The sequence below is a fragment of the Scomber scombrus genome, chromosome 19 (genome assembly GCF_963691925.1).
Source record: "Scomber scombrus chromosome 19, fScoSco1.1, whole genome shotgun sequence".
Taxonomy (NCBI): domain Eukaryota; kingdom Metazoa; phylum Chordata; class Actinopteri; order Scombriformes; family Scombridae; genus Scomber; species Scomber scombrus.
Genome location: NC_084988.1, coordinates 15,833,346 through 15,848,776, shown reverse-complemented (window position 1 = coordinate 15,848,776; position 15,431 = coordinate 15,833,346). Strand labels below are relative to the sequence as shown.

Sequence of the window (15,431 nt, the reverse complement as noted above, 5' to 3'; positions counted from 1 at the left end):
GAAACTAGTATTGCTAAAACTGTGTGATGGAGATGAAATTATGAGGTCTGAAAATGACAAAGGAAGCTGAGAATGGCTGTGATTACAATCATTTTGTTTTATCTGGGATCAAGAGTTAAATATCTTGTCATCTTGTGATAACGGGATAAATGTCTTTTTTCAAGTGTACAAGAAAAACAGAAGGACGTTTATTCAAGATAACGATCCAATCACCCTGTTATCGCAGGAGAATGACTGTTATCCTGAAGATAACGAGATAATGAACTCGGCTCAAATAAAATTACTGCAACCACGTCCATTCTTGGCTTATGTAGAAGACTACATAACTCATTTCAACTGGAACATTTGCTGCCATAATATTTTATGCACTAAAATATTTTGTACATGTGACCACACCCACAAAAAATGCCACTTTGATGATGTGATTGTGATCTGTTTTAGGCCAAACACAAGCGCTTTCTGGGCCACTCTGCTCACTTGACAAATGTACGCTTCACAAGCGCAGATCGCTATGTCGTCAGTGCCGGCGGAGATGACCGAAGGTATGATTGAGACTCTACATAACGGGATAGTATACAAATGACATGGTATTCAAGTATGATGTGACAAACCCATTTCTTTATGTACTTTCTAGCCTCTTTGTGTGGAGGTGTGTCCATGCCCCCCACTGAGGATCACACCTGGATCCTCCTGCCTCACAGTCCAAAAGGCTATCCGGTCGTCTCCCAGCATGTCTCTTCAGAGAAAAGTACCTGGTTAAGGATGGATTTCATGAAGGAGGATTAGGAGGAGGAGGAGGAGGAGGAGGAGGAGGACGGACCTGGCAGCTTGTAAATGAGGAAAAATGGCGATCTGACTTACTGCCTCAAAACAAAGGTGCATGCATATGTGCAGGCTAATTTTCAATTTTCATCACAGCATCAGTCCTGATTGTGAACACAGGTGGAGGGCATACAGCCCTGCTCTCATATCACATCATCATTTGGGGGAAAAAACATCTCTAATATGTGCATATCGTTTCAGTGATGAGAGTTCTGTGTCACATATGGCAGTTTTGCCGGGTAGTAGGCTCATGAAATCATGATACTGACAATGCCATTTTTTAAAACATGTAGCAAACTGAATTAGCCTTAAACTGAGTGTTTAACTTACGAGGGTCTGGATTCTTTTTGTATTATGTTTGTTTTAATTTTTTGGATCATGTGGTCATTTTGTTCATTCTATTTTTACTGGTGATTCCAAATCCTGTGGCCTTCCTCCTGAATGTAACATCCACTGTTATGTTCTGGATGTCAGCATGCCAAAGCATACTATGCACTGTACACCTGACCTGGTCACTGTGTTAACCTCTGACGGTTCATTTATGTGGTTGTGTTGTTGACTGGTTGACCTCAAACCTCCCTCGGCAGTGTTTCCCTCTCATGACATGTTAACGTGTGCATTTGTGTTTGAGGATTTGTTTGTGGTTTATGGGTGTGCATGGCTTACTGGAAGACAATCCATCCGAACCAAATTCCTCAGAAAACAATAAGAATAACTGTAAATTGATGTTTCAATGCACTGTTGCAGTTCTTTCGGTCACTTTTCAGTGTGCTGCTATGATGTATTATTGTTACATTTTCATGAATATGAAGGATGTGACTTCTTTATTTCAACTGTAAGTTAATGTTTTGTGTCATCAGATATATTGCTTAAATGGAATGTTTTATCAGAAAGAATATATAAGAAGTGCAAAACACTTTGCTCCTTGTATTAAGACTAACCACAAAAAAACCGTTGCTGCATATTTTGATTTACATTACACCAGTGTAAATATCATTTGTAGATATTCTTTTTGTATATTTTTTGTGAGATGTTTCTTAAATTCCACTTTAATAAAAAAAAGGCAACTGTGAACTTGGCTTTTAAATTTGGAGTCTGTAATATTCATCACTTAGAGGAAGGGGGGCCTCCCCTTAGATTAAGAAAATCTTAGTTTACTTGTTTCACTGGATGCCTCTAGGATCATAATTATGATATTTGATATCATACATAGTCAGCACTTAAGCCAAAATAGCCTGATATTGCTGTTTGAAATACCTCACCAAACATGCACCTAGACTAAATACATAAAAAAGTCTATCCTGAGGTATTAGTTTCTGACTCTGGAAAAGTGGGAAAACAGTAAATTTCCACAAAACTACTGTATCTCTGAACTATCTCTTTAACTGACTAACTCACACACATTTACGCTATGTGATCTCCTTTTAATAACTAATGTAGTATTTTTTTCACTTCCATTCACTGAGCCTCCCCTCAAACAGTTTGGACCCCCCCTAGGGAGGCCAATTTGAAAACCTTCTTACTTAAAATACACACAAATGGACACGCAGGTGGTTGAGTGGTTAGCGCGCATGCCACATACACAACCAACCCCGGTTCAAATCCTGGCCGGAGGTCCTTTGCTGTATGTCACACCCCCCTCTCTCTCCCATGTTTCCTGTCTACTGCTGAATAAAGGTGTCTATGCCAAAAAAAATCTTTAAAAAAAACCCAACACACAAATAGTTATAGAGCAATTAATAATACTGAAGGAGTAACCAATGTAATTCAAAGTACGGATGCTCAAACCTTCTGTTCATTACCAATAAATATAAATATTTCCTGGCTGCTCTGTCATCACAAAAACAAAAAACAAACTCACTAACATGACAACTTTTTGGACACACTGAAGATATAAACATCTGGAATCCACCCCATTTTATTTTAGATGACAACAATATAATATAGCTTAGCTCTTTATTTTCATAGATACAGTATGTCCTATTTACATATTTTACATACAAAGCACTGATTGCTCAATCAAACACCTCAGCTGAGCATTTGTTCTGTTCGAATACAAGTTACAGCTGTGAACTCATCTGTCAGAGAGCATTGTTAACTGTCACTATCTGCAAGTCAGCACAATGATTAATGGACACCTCTGCCTTTCACTCAGTTCAAGTAATTTCACACCTAAATAGCTTCTTTTTTTTTTTAGGTAACTGTGACTGTAACACTAGTTGTAGTTATTAGTGAGCTGAATGAATCATAATAATAATAATAATAAGATAATCTGATAAATAGTCTGAGTTACTCATTTATGAGGTGCAGCTAAACTCTTAAAAGCAATCCAATATAATAAATCTGTTATAAAAACAAACCTATCTCTGTAACTATTATAATGTATTTTTGTTGACACTGCCATAAAAATTCATCTCTGTGCTAAATTCTGACAGTCTAGTGCTTGGAATGCATTATATTGTAATCTTTTATAAATATTTAGCTTAATTTTGTACACCTAACAAACAGGTAACTCAGAGTATAAAAATGTATTGTGATGGTGAAGCAGGGAAGCAGAGTCATAATTTGACAGAGAAGGAGCTCCCACAGGAGCAGCCATGATCAGCTTGAGGATTCTTGAGCACTAGGAAAGTAGAGCGGATCAGCTCTTGGGTGAAGTCCACCGTGGATCCTTTCACAAACTCCAGGCTGTCCTGGTCCACGATGATGCCCACTCCTCCCTGTTCAAACACTCTGAGAGCAGAGCAGATCAGATAAAGTAGGGAACAAAGTTGGAAGGATTTTGTAAGGATACAACAAAATCTTGGTATGAAGCAATGACTTGAAAGGTAGATTAAAGGGAATTTACCTGTCATCTTCATTCCTGTTACCATCTACAGAAAACTTGTACTGGAACCCTGAGCAGCCTCCTCCCTCCACATGTATTCTCAGGTACTGGCCCTTCTCCATGATTTCCCCCAGTCTCTGGATAAAAGAGGGGAGGGCATAAGCATGATGAATGACATGCACCATACAAAAACTTCAACAAGTTTATTAAAAAAGTGGCTGAATTTAAACATACAAGGGTTTTATTTGACTGTACGTAATATAGCCAGAATGTATTTAGATAATGATGCCATCTTCAGAGTCAAGTGTCTCATATGTAGAGGAACCATGGCACTCATAAGTACATGTCTACAACCCCATGAAAATAGTAAGTGAAATGTAATGTCAGCAGACTGTCAGACTCCTCTATCGCTGAAGAAGAACAAAACTCTAAACAACTTGTAATCTAGACAAGATAGAAGTATGATGCCTAGTCATTGGTATCTACTCACCTTCACACATGACTCGGTGAGGACAACACTATCTTCAGAAGAACCTGGCACCTCGAACTTCTCCTGGACTGAGGCGCTGCTGAAGCTCTGCAGCCCAGCTGTGTAAAGTGGCGGACGGCATAGAGAAGGACGGTGCATCTGTCCCACAGCGAAGGTATTCACAAGGGAAGACGCCCTGGAAAACATTAATGTTACGTTAATATAACAGGATGTAGTTATAAGAACAAGAGCAACACATTTAGGTTGACCCTACACAGTGACACAGGTGTTAAGGTTTAGCTGGAACTGTTAACGGGTGACTCAGCACAGAATGCTCAGAGTGCATGCAGATGGCGAAAACACAAACAGAGGAGGTGCCTTTGTAAAAAAAAAAAAAAAAGAGGCTTAAAATATTTAACAAAGATTAACAGTTATTATTGGCTAACTCCGTTTACTTTACACAATGTTAAGACAAAAAAGGGACCAGAAGAATATACATTGACCTAATTATTAGCTCTATCGTCACTGCATGTAACCGCTATATATCCATGGTAACCACAGTTAAAAGGGTCACTCTGAACACCGGTCTTGTGTCGAAGTATGTTCCCCCTCGAATAATGCCCCCCTATTGTTAAAATTGTGTTTTTCATAGCAACACATCCGCGGTCGGAGTTAGGTTATGGTTACGGCTAGCTGGCTGTGGTTAAGTATGCTTGGGTTAAGGTTAAGCATCTCAGAGGACGACTGGTTGGGGTTATGGAGAAGGGGGGACACATATCGACGGGGGAAACACATTTCGACATAACACCGGCTGGTTAGCTAGCGATTGCGTGGTGTAGGCTAGCTTGCTAACTAGCTGTCAACAATTCAACAAGAGCGACTTTCCCCCCACAGATAGATTGTCTTCACGTTTGGAGCACATACATCCCTCATGACGTCTATGTTACACATCAAATAAACGTTACCTCGCAAGGCTCAGCACTTTTGACTTTGACGCAGTTATCATTGCTCCTCTCACGAACGACATCTTTCATAACAAACGACAACAAAGCGCCGCCCCCAATGGTAAACGAGAGAAAGATAGAACATCTATTGGCTAAAACACTTGTCTGTTAAAATGATACGCCCCATCTAGTGCAATATGGTCAAATGATTGGTTATACTACCTGCCAATCATGAGGTAATTGTTTTGACCTGTTAGCCTGATCAGGTATTTTTAGCCCGTTGTGTTGCCTTCCAGGCACAACTTTCCCAAGTTATATGCCCCTCAGGACAAGATATGCCAATTAAATGTTTATATTGAGGTTTGACCTACAGATGAGTGGATTTGTGTTCCGCTTTAGGTTGCAATCTTGCAAATTAACGCGAGACGGCGGGTTTAAACACTGAGCCGGTTACCTTACAGACTTAATTCCGGGTCAAAAAAACATTACTTTAATAAATAGGCGTTGCTTCGGTCTCGTGATAGAAGGAAATAAAAAGAGGTCTTTCTTTCCATCTGAAAACAGACAGAAGCTCGTCAAAGGTACAGGCTGTGCACTCGGAGTGTCTTTTTATTCCACACACTGTACGTTTCAGTGAATTACAGGACTCTCTGTGGCTACTTACCACTGTTGTAAGTAGTTGAGACATTTCTTTTTCGTCGTGTTAAACTTTACAACTACTGCTACACTTTAGATGGAAAACAAACAACAAGTCATATGATTGAACACTTTCTGCTGACTCAAAGTCAGGCTGCTCTGACTAATGAGTTTCCTCTTCTGTTTTTAAGGTTTAAAAAGGAAAAGAAACATGGATGTCCGGATTGGTTTAATCGCTTTGTTCTGCTTGATGGGATTCACCTGTGCGGATCCAGTGAAATACGTAGACTGCGGTAGGTTTTGACTGTTTAAGTGAGGTTTTACTTCTGTGGTATGTTAAGTCTGTTAGCCTGTGGAGGTGAAACACTTCCTCTTTTCACACACTTATTTACATACAGTTCTCTTTTTGTTTTTGGCTTAATGGATCTATCAGTTTAGTTTAAGAAATGGCAAGTGTTGGCAAATGCCCATTACAAGTTTTCAGAGCCCTAATGTGAAGTCTTAAAAATAATTTTTGCTCAAAGCAGCACGTTTTATATTTTGACATTTGTCTGAAACCAGTTTGTACTACTTACCCATTATTATCGTGTGTGTGGGTTTCGTTGCAACAGCTGATCCTAGTCTATTTCCTAATGCTGGTCTAGTTTTAGTTCAACATTTAAAGGTTTTACTTCCTATGTTCCTGTACTTATGCTCCAGCCACATTTCAATTGTAGGATAAATTCAGCTTATTTAAATTCTTGACAGTGGCGAGGCTGGAAAAGGAGCGTCTGACATTTTTTCTCGATGAATGACTTGATGAGTAATCAATCAGTCCTGCAAGTAGTTTGCTGTAAGTCTTTGTTTAGATGTGAGTCTCTGTGTGTCAGCCTGTTTTGTTCTTGGTACTCTGTGTAAGCGTGTAGAGAGTACTGGAAACTGAAGTTCACCTTCTTGTGTGCTTAAACATAATTGGCCAAAAGTTGACTCAAATTGTAAATGTTTCTTTTTATTATACTTCCACTGAAGCTCAACAGGGAAATGCTGTCTGAGGAAACAAAGGGGAAATTTGATGCTAAAAAAACTGTAAATGTGGCAGATATGACTAACTCAGACTCATCAACAGGAGTGTGAATTAACTTTTTTTTTTTGGTAAGGATTAATGAACATTTGTGTAGTAAATGAAAGATTGTTTTGTGATTTTTAGATGTATGTAAAACAATATTTATGATTTATTGCTTTGTTGCCATTCACAATAGTCAGACTCTTTATCATTTCAACACTTGTTTTTTGTAATGAAATTACTTTAATTGTAAAAACTGAACTTATTAATTTGGCCTGCATGAGGCAGCCAGATGGATCTACTGTATTCTGTCTGTCGCTAATAAAAGTGAACGACACTTTTCCTTTCCTATACTTGTCTGCAGGCTCGTCTACTGGCAAAGTGAGCATAGTGGACATTAACCCATGTTCCAGTCAACCCTGCCAGCTGCACAAAGGAGAGTCCTACAGTGTGAATGTGACTTTCAACAGCGGTGAGTGGACTATATTGTTTTAGAAATGTAGAAAATTCTTTCATCAGTCACAACATTAATAATAAAAATGATCTTGCTCTAGCTGTGGAGAGTCAGACCAGCAAAGCAACAGTCCACGGAATAATTGCTGGAGTCCCTGTCCCTTACCCCATCCCCAATGAAGATGGCTGCAAGTCTGGAATCCAGTGTCCCATCAAGAAGCAACAGACCTATCATTATCTGAACTCCTTACCTGTGAAGTCTGAGTATCCTGCAGTAAGTAGTGCTTCTGACTTTAGCTGAATCCTTTTCTTTTTTCTTTTCTTTTTTTAGTGACTCTTCTCTTAAATTTGACCAAATTACTATCAGTTTCCACATTCCTCTGTACTGGTAAAGATTTACCATTTCCATGCATCCAGTAGTCTTTAAAAACAAAGCCCAGTGCAGGGCTTTTTGCAAGTCCAATACATAAATATGTTAGAGGGTGATTATTAAAGGTAGTAAGTATGGCAGTGGTGGAAGACTTATTCAGATTATTTTAAGTAAAAGTAGTAATACCACTGCAAGGCCTGCATTTAAAATGTTACATATGTTTTTGTTTTGGTCCATCAACAGCAAAGTGTACTTGATTAACTGTCATCAATCTGTATAATGGTAGAATCTAATCAAGCATGTGTAAGAAATGGCCAAAGACTTTTATTGTTTCACTCATTGTAAACCAGACCTGCATTCAATTGACAAAGTTTGACTGAACTGTGAAAATGTTTTTCAGGATGTTTATTTCCCTCTTTCACTTCCTCCAACCTTTCTTTTTTTTTTGTAAATATTGAAAGATTGCTCCCTTGTTGACTGAGCACTCTCTTCTGCATTTCTAGATAAAGTTGGTTGTGAAGTGGGAACTGAAAGACGACAACGACCAAGACTTGTTCTGCATCAAGTTTCCAGTTCAGATTGTGAACTAAGCTGCCTAAAGTACCTCTGATTCATGTTTTGTTATATTTTTGTTTTGTTTTTTTAAAGGGATTCAAATGAGTAAAACAACCTAGAATACTGTATGATTCTCGTTAAGATCATTTTATTCATTCATCAAATTGATTTTAACATGTACGTCTGTCACTAGTTTGCAAGTCTCTGCTGCACACACTCATTTCAAATACTGCTGAATTAAAGACAGGGTTGGTAATTTGCATAATAGTTACTTTTTTTTTTCTTTTTTTTTTAAAGAGTTGTTGATGTGAAACAATGCGGCCAATATTTGCATGAACGACCTTGGCTTGTAAACTACATTCCAGTGCAGTGCAAATGTCTAACTGGCTGCTGTGTAGTCAGAAAAGAAAATGTACATTTTTCTTTACTAAAGCTTTTGTAAAAAAAATTCTTACTGACCTTGTGATACTACACATACGGAATTGGACATTATTAATGACTATGAAAAGTAAATTCTAATAAAGAAATCTATGTACCACTACAGTAACTTTCAGCTGTCTTTATGCACCTGTCAGCTACACATTAAGTCTTCTTTAAACCACACTAATAATGCAGTCTCGGGTTTATCAGTAGTAAGGAAACTACAACTATTCCTGCCTTCAAAGTTTGTCTTGCGACTGCTCGGCCTGTTTTGGCATATCAGGTGACTGGATTTAAACCTCAGTTGATCTCAGGAGGCTTCTGACATTGTGACAGTCATGTGTGTAATCATGCTGACTAAAGGGAAGATCAACCTCACCTGTCATGCATTTAATGAGTGTTAATCATTCGGGGGTGGGGGTTAAAAGAAAAGACTTAGAGTTATAAGATTTTATTGTTCTGAGCAAAGGCCAGCAGCAAGGAATAACAGCATTAATGCAAAGAAATTCTTTAAAGTTGATTTCATAACACTGACAACTCATTAACGGGTCTCACATATTAAACTCCAACACAAAGTATTAAAGTAGCTCTAGAAGAGTTTATTAAATTTAAACGTTTATTCTGACTAGTGAGCCAAATGTTGAAGATAAAACCCATCAAAAGAAGTCGTCTCCATGAGAATAGCTTCTTTGCCTTAACACCAAATGCAAGCTTGAGATGCAATGCATTGTGCAATATGGAGAGAGTCCTATCCAAAAACAATTAGATTTTTGAATACAGAAACAGCTTAGATTGATATCAGAACTTTTCTAGAATGAGCCCCACAAAATACCTTCTGTTAATACAAAGTAAAACAAGTTCATTGTACTTTTTTAACCAAAACTCAGTTAAGGCAGTATATATATGCAGTATATGGGGGGGGGGGGGACTGGGACTGGCTCAACATAACTTGCTGCTTCTTTCTCAGATCATTCTCATGAGTACAAAAGGTGCAGAGTTACAAATATGTAACATGTGGAAGCTGGATGATCTTTCCACAGTAAAGTCAACAACGACAGTGTTGCAACAGATTTGATACCAGCCAATCCCTCGCAGTCAAAACTAACGTAGCTGACATGAAGTAATTTCGATGATATGAAACTCAGAACAAAGTTAAGTTGATAGGGCAGAGGAGGAATCCTTATTGTAGTGGTAGCTAGGCAGGTGGACGTCACATAACATAATAGGTTGGAATATTTGACCAGACTTGGTTATTATTGGCTCATATCCAAATACACCCACATCATCAACCCCTCATTTCTCTTTCACTCAATTTATGCAGCATTTTAGTCCTTTTTTTATCGTCCACTTTGCTTCAGCCTCTCCAGCCGTTGCAGCAAAGCATTCCCAAAGGCCTCTCTGTAACCCGGACTCAGCGTGTCCAGAAGTGAGTAAACAGTCTCATGATACTGGGTGGTCAAATCCTCGTCCACTTGATCGAAGCTGTAGCCCACCACCTGTATAAGCAGAAACAAGTGATTTATTGCAAAACCCCGCATGGTTTTGAGTTCTGAAAGCTGCATGCGGTGAGTAATATCGCTGTCAGTGCATCTTACCCTCAGTCCTGCTTCCGTAAGCTCCAGACAGTAATGATTTCCCTCTCTCGTTTCCACATTTATGTAGGCCACATCCGATGCGCTGCTGAGACTTTGCGACACGTGCATTTCAGCGACGGCAAAAAGCACGTCATTGACCACTGCTTCCGCCTCCAATCTCATGTCCTTAACGTCACCGAGCTCGACACAGTCCTCGTCAAATGAACAGACAATGGAGTCCTCGGGCTGGCAGTCTATCTCCATCCCCTATAACACAGAACAACATCATTATTAACTATGACTGAATCATTGAGTTTATGAAGACAGATATTGCATTGATCATTTAAAGAATCATTTGTGGTCTAAGAATTTTTTTTTTTTTTTTTTTTTTTTTTTTTTTTTTTTTAAATTGTATTATTTTGCACACTGTGTATTTAAACAGTTCGACGGTGCCTTGTGCTGGTGTATTTACCATCCTCTATGATTTAAAGTTAAACCAGTCTGAGTTATGAAAAAACTGAACTATCAACGTAAGTATTCATCAGTTTCCTGATCTAGTAGTGTAAGACAGGTAAGTTGGCATTTCCCAACCAATTGTCATTATTAAACACAGACTAGGTGTAAATAACTCCTCTCCTCAGCACTGTTGTTCAACAAGTTGAGTCTCGTCACGCCTTGTTTGTGTCAAGGTACATTACATAGCGCACATCTGTATGAGCCTCTGTTCAGCTGTTGCACCACATTTGGCTTCTTCATCATTCATTCTGTTGGCTGGAAGCCTTTATAGGCAATAAGCCATCATTCATGTAACCACTGATTGTGAAACATGCAGCAATATTTTACTTAAGCTCGCTGTCTCTTCCACTTCATTGACATCCATCAGATGTGAATGTTACAGGTGAAAAACAATGGATCAGTCAGTTTATAAGAGGCCAAAGTATTATTGTGGTTTGTAGCTTTGTGACATCTGGTGGACATTTTAAGTTTTCAAGATTGAACCTATAAAACTGCATTAATAAAAAATTGTACAAAGTAAGTTTAAGATATACTGATGCACACAGCTCCAGACACATATATCACCAGTGTTCAACAGCGGAGGAAGTATTCAGATCCACTTAAGCAACAGAAGTTGTAACAATCTAAAAACACTAAATTACAACTTTAAGTCGTACATGGAAAATATTACTTTACTCACTTTAGTATTATAAGCATTGAGTAAGTATTATTAAAGTAATATTAAGTACAAGTATTCAATATGGAAAAATGACTACTATGAGTATTAATATATATGATATTACTGGATTACTATTATATTCATGTGCAACTGTTGTACAAGGTCAGTGTGGATCTTATTTTGACTATGTTATGCATTATTGTCTGCTTAAATATATAAAAATAGGTCAGATTTTATTAGCCGAGCATATATTATGTATGTAAAAAAGTTAGTAAGTAGGGCTGCAACTAACGACTCGATTAAATGATTAGTTTAAAATCGGACATTAGTCCAGAACCCAAAGATATACAGTTAAGACTAAAGAAACTAGAAATTATTCACATTTTAGATGTTGGAATCAGAGAATTTGGACATTTCTATAAAAATTACAAAATAGTTGATTAATTTAATAGTTGACAACCAGGGTTGGGAAGGTTACAGATTAGTGGTTACCCTATTAAAATGTAATAAGTGATGTCACTATTTCAATTACTTAATCAAAGTAATGTAACATTTGATTACTTTTCTAATTTTCTAACAAATGTTTTCAACTGTTGGGGATAAGTGTACCCATTAAGCCACACAGGTGTTTTTCATGGACGCTGACATGATGCATAAGGGAGATAATTTAAGTAAGATTTATCTCTCATTTGAAAAAGTATTCATTAGTTCATGTAGGGTTCGGAATAAAAAATGAAGATATTTTATGAAAAAAGTCAAAAGTCTGGAATGGGCTTAATTGGTACTGTGACACTGTTTAAGCACATGTGCGCTCCAAATAAGGCCCACATCATGATTTATTTACAAAATATAAAAAATATTGATTTCAAATAATTAAAACCAGCAATATATCTATTCAGTAACATGGTGGTCTGAGGTCTGACTTCAGATCTAACCCCCTTTGTAATCATCAACATTTTCATAAGTAACAATAACTTAATTAGACTCCCCCCCCCCCCCCCCCCCCCCCCCCAGCAACTGTAATTACTGATTACAAACTGATTACAGCTCTAAAACTAACTAGTAACAGCTGACTTATTGATATAGTGAAGTTAAGGTAATAAATGCATAAAATGGTAAAACTCGACTACACATTAAATGCAGTGGCGGCCGGTCAATGCGGGGCGCTGGGGCGCCGCCCCCATCAAATATCTGGCCAAAATCTACTTAAACATATTAAACATAAATGAATTAGAAAATGCTAAATAATTATGAAATAAATAGTATTTGTTTGCAAGATGGTCCTGTTAGCCTCTAAGCACCTGTCATCATTCATTATAAATCGATTCCAAATGGTATTTTATTAATTTCTATATGTACTTCCTGTATGTGGGGCGCCGGACTAATGGAAGTCAATGCAATCCCTCAAACTTTTGACAAGCATGTGACCTGAGGCTGCTCTCTCATTGGCCTGCGTCACGTTTCCCACGGGGCGCAGCTCAGTGCGCCCCGGACACGCCCACTTTTATTGGCAGCGAATTGTTGTTGTTTCATGTTTTTTAATCTACTGTGATTGGACAGTTCCGGCTGTCATTCACGCACTCCCGTCAGCTGCTGTCACCCAAACTCCTGCTGACGGTAGGTTCAGGAGATGACGTTAAAGTGGAGCCGCGGAAATTAAAGAAGATTATTTTGTAATTTCTCTACAAAAAAATAATTTCACAAGACTTTAACTAGAAGAGAGAAAGAGGATAAAGCAGCAGCAGGTGATGGAGGAGCTGAGAGTATCTCCTGCTGCTGTTATGATAAACGGAGCTGGCTAGCTGGATGCAGTGTGAGTTATTCCTTTTATTGCTTTATCTGTTTGCTGTTTCAAAGTGTCAGCACCGAAACGTTGTGGACAACGACAGGGGAACGAGACCTAAAACATCTCTCTGAAAAAAATCAAACAGAAAGCTGCAGCCATCGAGACAATAGCATGGAGCTAAGTTGTTTTTAGCAGACTTAGCATTGCTGAACTCTTTCTGCAGCTGTTTCACCACATCTGGCCACATGTAGACCTCTGCTATGCCAAGCTCCAGAAGAGGAACATAGATTCAGTCAGTGGCTGCATCCAGCAGCTCCAACAGGACATATAAAAGATCAGGTAGTAGCTGCATTGCTGTTATTAATATTGTAAAGTGTTAAAAAATACTTTATAAAAGACATAACTATGAAGTGTAAAAAACTAAAATGCATAAATGCAGGATAAGAAATGATGGAAGTAATTTTGACTATTACAGTTGATTTGGGTACATTTCATTATTAAAGTTAAATAAATTATGCCTAATCACAGCAGTGTATAGTGCTTAATGCGCCATCTATTGTCATGTTTAGGTATTGCAACAACTAACAGATTACTGTGAAATCAGGACTGAAGACACAATAACTAAAATATAGGTGGTGTCTCTTTTTAAGCATATTACCTTATTGGTAACTCTGCTTTAACTGCTGGTATCTTTAAGTGATGTGAGTGAAATGTGCATTTTATCATGTCTGGTTATAATTTTTTATTCCTCTCTCTGTAGGTCAGAGATACCATACTGGGACAAACCAGGGGACATTATAGTGTGTTGTGTTGTTTTTAGATTCGTTTTTCTTTCTTATTTTTATTTTTTTGCTGCGGTATGAAGTGGTGCTACGGCTTATTTGACACTAACCCTAGGACCACCAACCATCAAACTGCGCCCCCCCAAACATTTTTGTCACCAGCCGCCACTGATTAAATGTATTTCAGTATTTTTAACTTGTACAAACACCTATGATGCAGGTCGCGTCTAGATGGTTAACCTTTGTTTTATACAGTCTATGTGGTTAACATAGATTCGCGGAACTCTCGCGAGATTTGTATTTGCCTTGTTTCTTCTTGCGTATGTTATATAAAATACTTATATTTATTGATGTGACAACGCTGTGGTTAAAGTATAGTTAGGTTTAAGTACAAAAAAACACTTGGTTAAGGGTTACAGAAGGAACATAAATTGGGTTAAATTGATCACTCTCGCGAGATCTTCAACACTGACATCGCAGCGACATGTTGAGGGCTGAAGTGAAAGTCTATTGTTAGCATCACAAAAAGCATTACAAGAACTTTCTATGAATTGGCCTCATTTAAATGTTATAATTCATATATAGATTGATCTAAATAACATAGAAGACTAATACTGGGATAATTAACTTAAGCTAGTGCATCAAACCGAGCGCTGCGCAGGCCACACACCAGCTGTATATTCAAGTTATTTGGTGTTTATACATGTAATATTGTCATGAATTAAGAACAGCAATCACACGTTTTTATCTAGCTATTCTATAGTAACCATAAAGCTTGTCTCTGACCCAACTGCGTTCATTGTTCTCACCTCCTCCACCACCTCCTCCTCCTCGGTGTGGCTGTTGTTGAGCTCCGTGGAGAAGCTTCAACCAACAACAGTCAGATAACTTCAGAAATTAAATTCAATGTTGATGGGATAGCTGTGCACAACCAGAGAGAGAAACTATAAAAATGCACGCCTGTGCCTCCTTTTCTATTTTATTTGCTTTGTCACTAAATAACTACATTGAACACAGTGACCCGGTACGACGCTGAAGTTAGCTTCCGGTTTGTAGCTTCCGACTCTGAGTTAAGGAGAAAGTTAAAACTACTTAAACCCACTTTTGAGATTTGTGAAACCTTTTTATAAACATAAAAAGGGCAATTTCACTCTTTTTTTCTCTCCATCATTCTAGATCAAACACTAAAGTTAGACTTGTCAAATCTGGATTAGATTACCAAAACGTCTCATTAGACTAATTAAAACACAGTTTCAGATTTGGTGAAACCTTTACTCTATTTGTGAAAACGGAAAAAGGGCTGTTTCAGTGCAGTGTCTCCCTCCAAAACAAATTGGACCAGGTCTAGATGAATACCATATTAAAAAAAACACTATAGCCTAATCATACTTTTAAAATCTTACTAATAATAATAACAACAATCTCGTCCAGATTTGATGTGTCGAAGTATAGTTTTTGATCTGGAGCTGGTCTGACAAAATTTACACAAAATTGAAGTGGGTTCAAACAGCCTTAATATTTTACCACGAGGTCTAACTCTTTCTCATAAGTGTAAGAGGTGATAAAACGGAGAATTA

At 38.0% G+C, this 15,431-nt stretch overlaps 4 protein-coding genes across 4 annotated transcripts in view; 2 read left to right on the top strand and 2 right to left on the bottom strand.

Annotated features, from left to right (window-relative positions):
- Window positions 1-1,864, top strand: part of eml5 (EMAP like 5) — a 42,335-nt gene extending 40,471 nt beyond the window's left edge. Inside the window, exons 42-43 of the mRNA XM_062440030.1 lie at window positions 442-542; window positions 635-1,864. Coding sequence (XP_062296014.1) covers window positions 442-542; window positions 635-671 — 138 coding nt within the window. The 3' untranslated portion in view covers window positions 672-1,864. The remainder of the gene's footprint in view (window positions 1-441; window positions 543-634) is intronic.
- Window positions 1,865-2,714: 850 nt separating this feature from the next.
- On the bottom strand, window positions 2,715-5,169 carry isca2 (iron-sulfur cluster assembly 2). Its single transcript, XM_062440029.1, has 4 exons — window positions 5,084-5,169; window positions 4,140-4,314; window positions 3,671-3,786; window positions 2,715-3,555 (listed from the first exon to the last, which is right to left on the bottom strand). The coding sequence occupies exons 1-4, from the start codon at window positions 5,143-5,145 to the stop codon at window positions 3,381-3,383; spliced, it is 528 nt and encodes a 175-aa protein (XP_062296013.1). The 5' UTR covers window positions 5,146-5,169; the 3' UTR covers window positions 2,715-3,380.
- Window positions 5,170-5,605: 436 nt separating this feature from the next.
- On the top strand, window positions 5,606-8,661 carry LOC134001002 (NPC intracellular cholesterol transporter 2-like). Its single transcript, XM_062440536.1, has 5 exons — window positions 5,606-5,733; window positions 5,890-5,991; window positions 7,105-7,212; window positions 7,295-7,467; window positions 8,067-8,661. Exons 2-5 carry the CDS (start codon window positions 5,910-5,912, stop codon window positions 8,151-8,153), a joined length of 450 nt encoding a protein of 149 aa, XP_062296520.1. The 5' UTR covers window positions 5,606-5,733; window positions 5,890-5,909; the 3' UTR covers window positions 8,154-8,661.
- gskip (gsk3b interacting protein) lies at window positions 8,190-14,889 on the bottom strand. Its single transcript, XM_062440537.1, has 3 exons — window positions 14,664-14,889; window positions 10,134-10,379; window positions 8,190-10,034 (listed from the first exon to the last, which is right to left on the bottom strand). Exons 2-3 carry the CDS (start codon window positions 10,374-10,376, stop codon window positions 9,876-9,878), a joined length of 402 nt encoding a protein of 133 aa, XP_062296521.1. The 5' UTR covers window positions 10,377-10,379; window positions 14,664-14,889; the 3' UTR covers window positions 8,190-9,875.
- Window positions 14,890-15,431: the final 542 nt, after the last annotated feature.

What these genes read in the sequence shown, in the direction of transcription:
- isca2 (XM_062440029.1), bottom strand. Translation starts at nt 5,145, where the DNA reads ATGTCGTTCGTGAGAGGAGCAATGATAACTGCGTCAAAGTCAAAAGTG. An exon ending in AAAGTGCTGAGCCTTGCGAG is followed by an intron (nt 4,315 to 5,083) that starts GTAACGTTTATT and finishes AATGTTTTCCAG; the next exon opens with GGCGTCTTCCCTTGTGAATA. An exon ending in AACAGGAATGAAGATGACAG is followed by an intron (nt 3,556 to 3,670) that starts GTAAATTCCCTT and finishes CTCTGCTCTCAG; the next exon opens with AGTGTTTGAACAGGGAGGAG.
- LOC134001002 (XM_062440536.1), top strand. Translation starts at nt 5,910, where the DNA reads ATGGATGTCCGGATTGGTTTAATCGCTTTGTTCTGCTTGATGGGATTC. An exon ending in AGTGAAATACGTAGACTGCG is followed by an intron (nt 5,992 to 7,104) that starts GTAGGTTTTGAC and finishes ACTTGTCTGCAG; the next exon opens with GCTCGTCTACTGGCAAAGTG. An exon ending in TGAAGTCTGAGTATCCTGCA is followed by an intron (nt 7,468 to 8,066) that starts GTAAGTAGTGCT and finishes CTGCATTTCTAG; the next exon opens with ATAAAGTTGGTTGTGAAGTG.
- gskip (XM_062440537.1), bottom strand. Translation starts at nt 10,376, where the DNA reads ATGGAGATAGACTGCCAGCCCGAGGACTCCATTGTCTGTTCATTTGAC. An exon ending in TTACGGAAGCAGGACTGAGG is followed by an intron (nt 10,035 to 10,133) that starts GTAAGATGCACT and finishes CTGCTTATACAG; the next exon opens with GTGGTGGGCTACAGCTTCGA.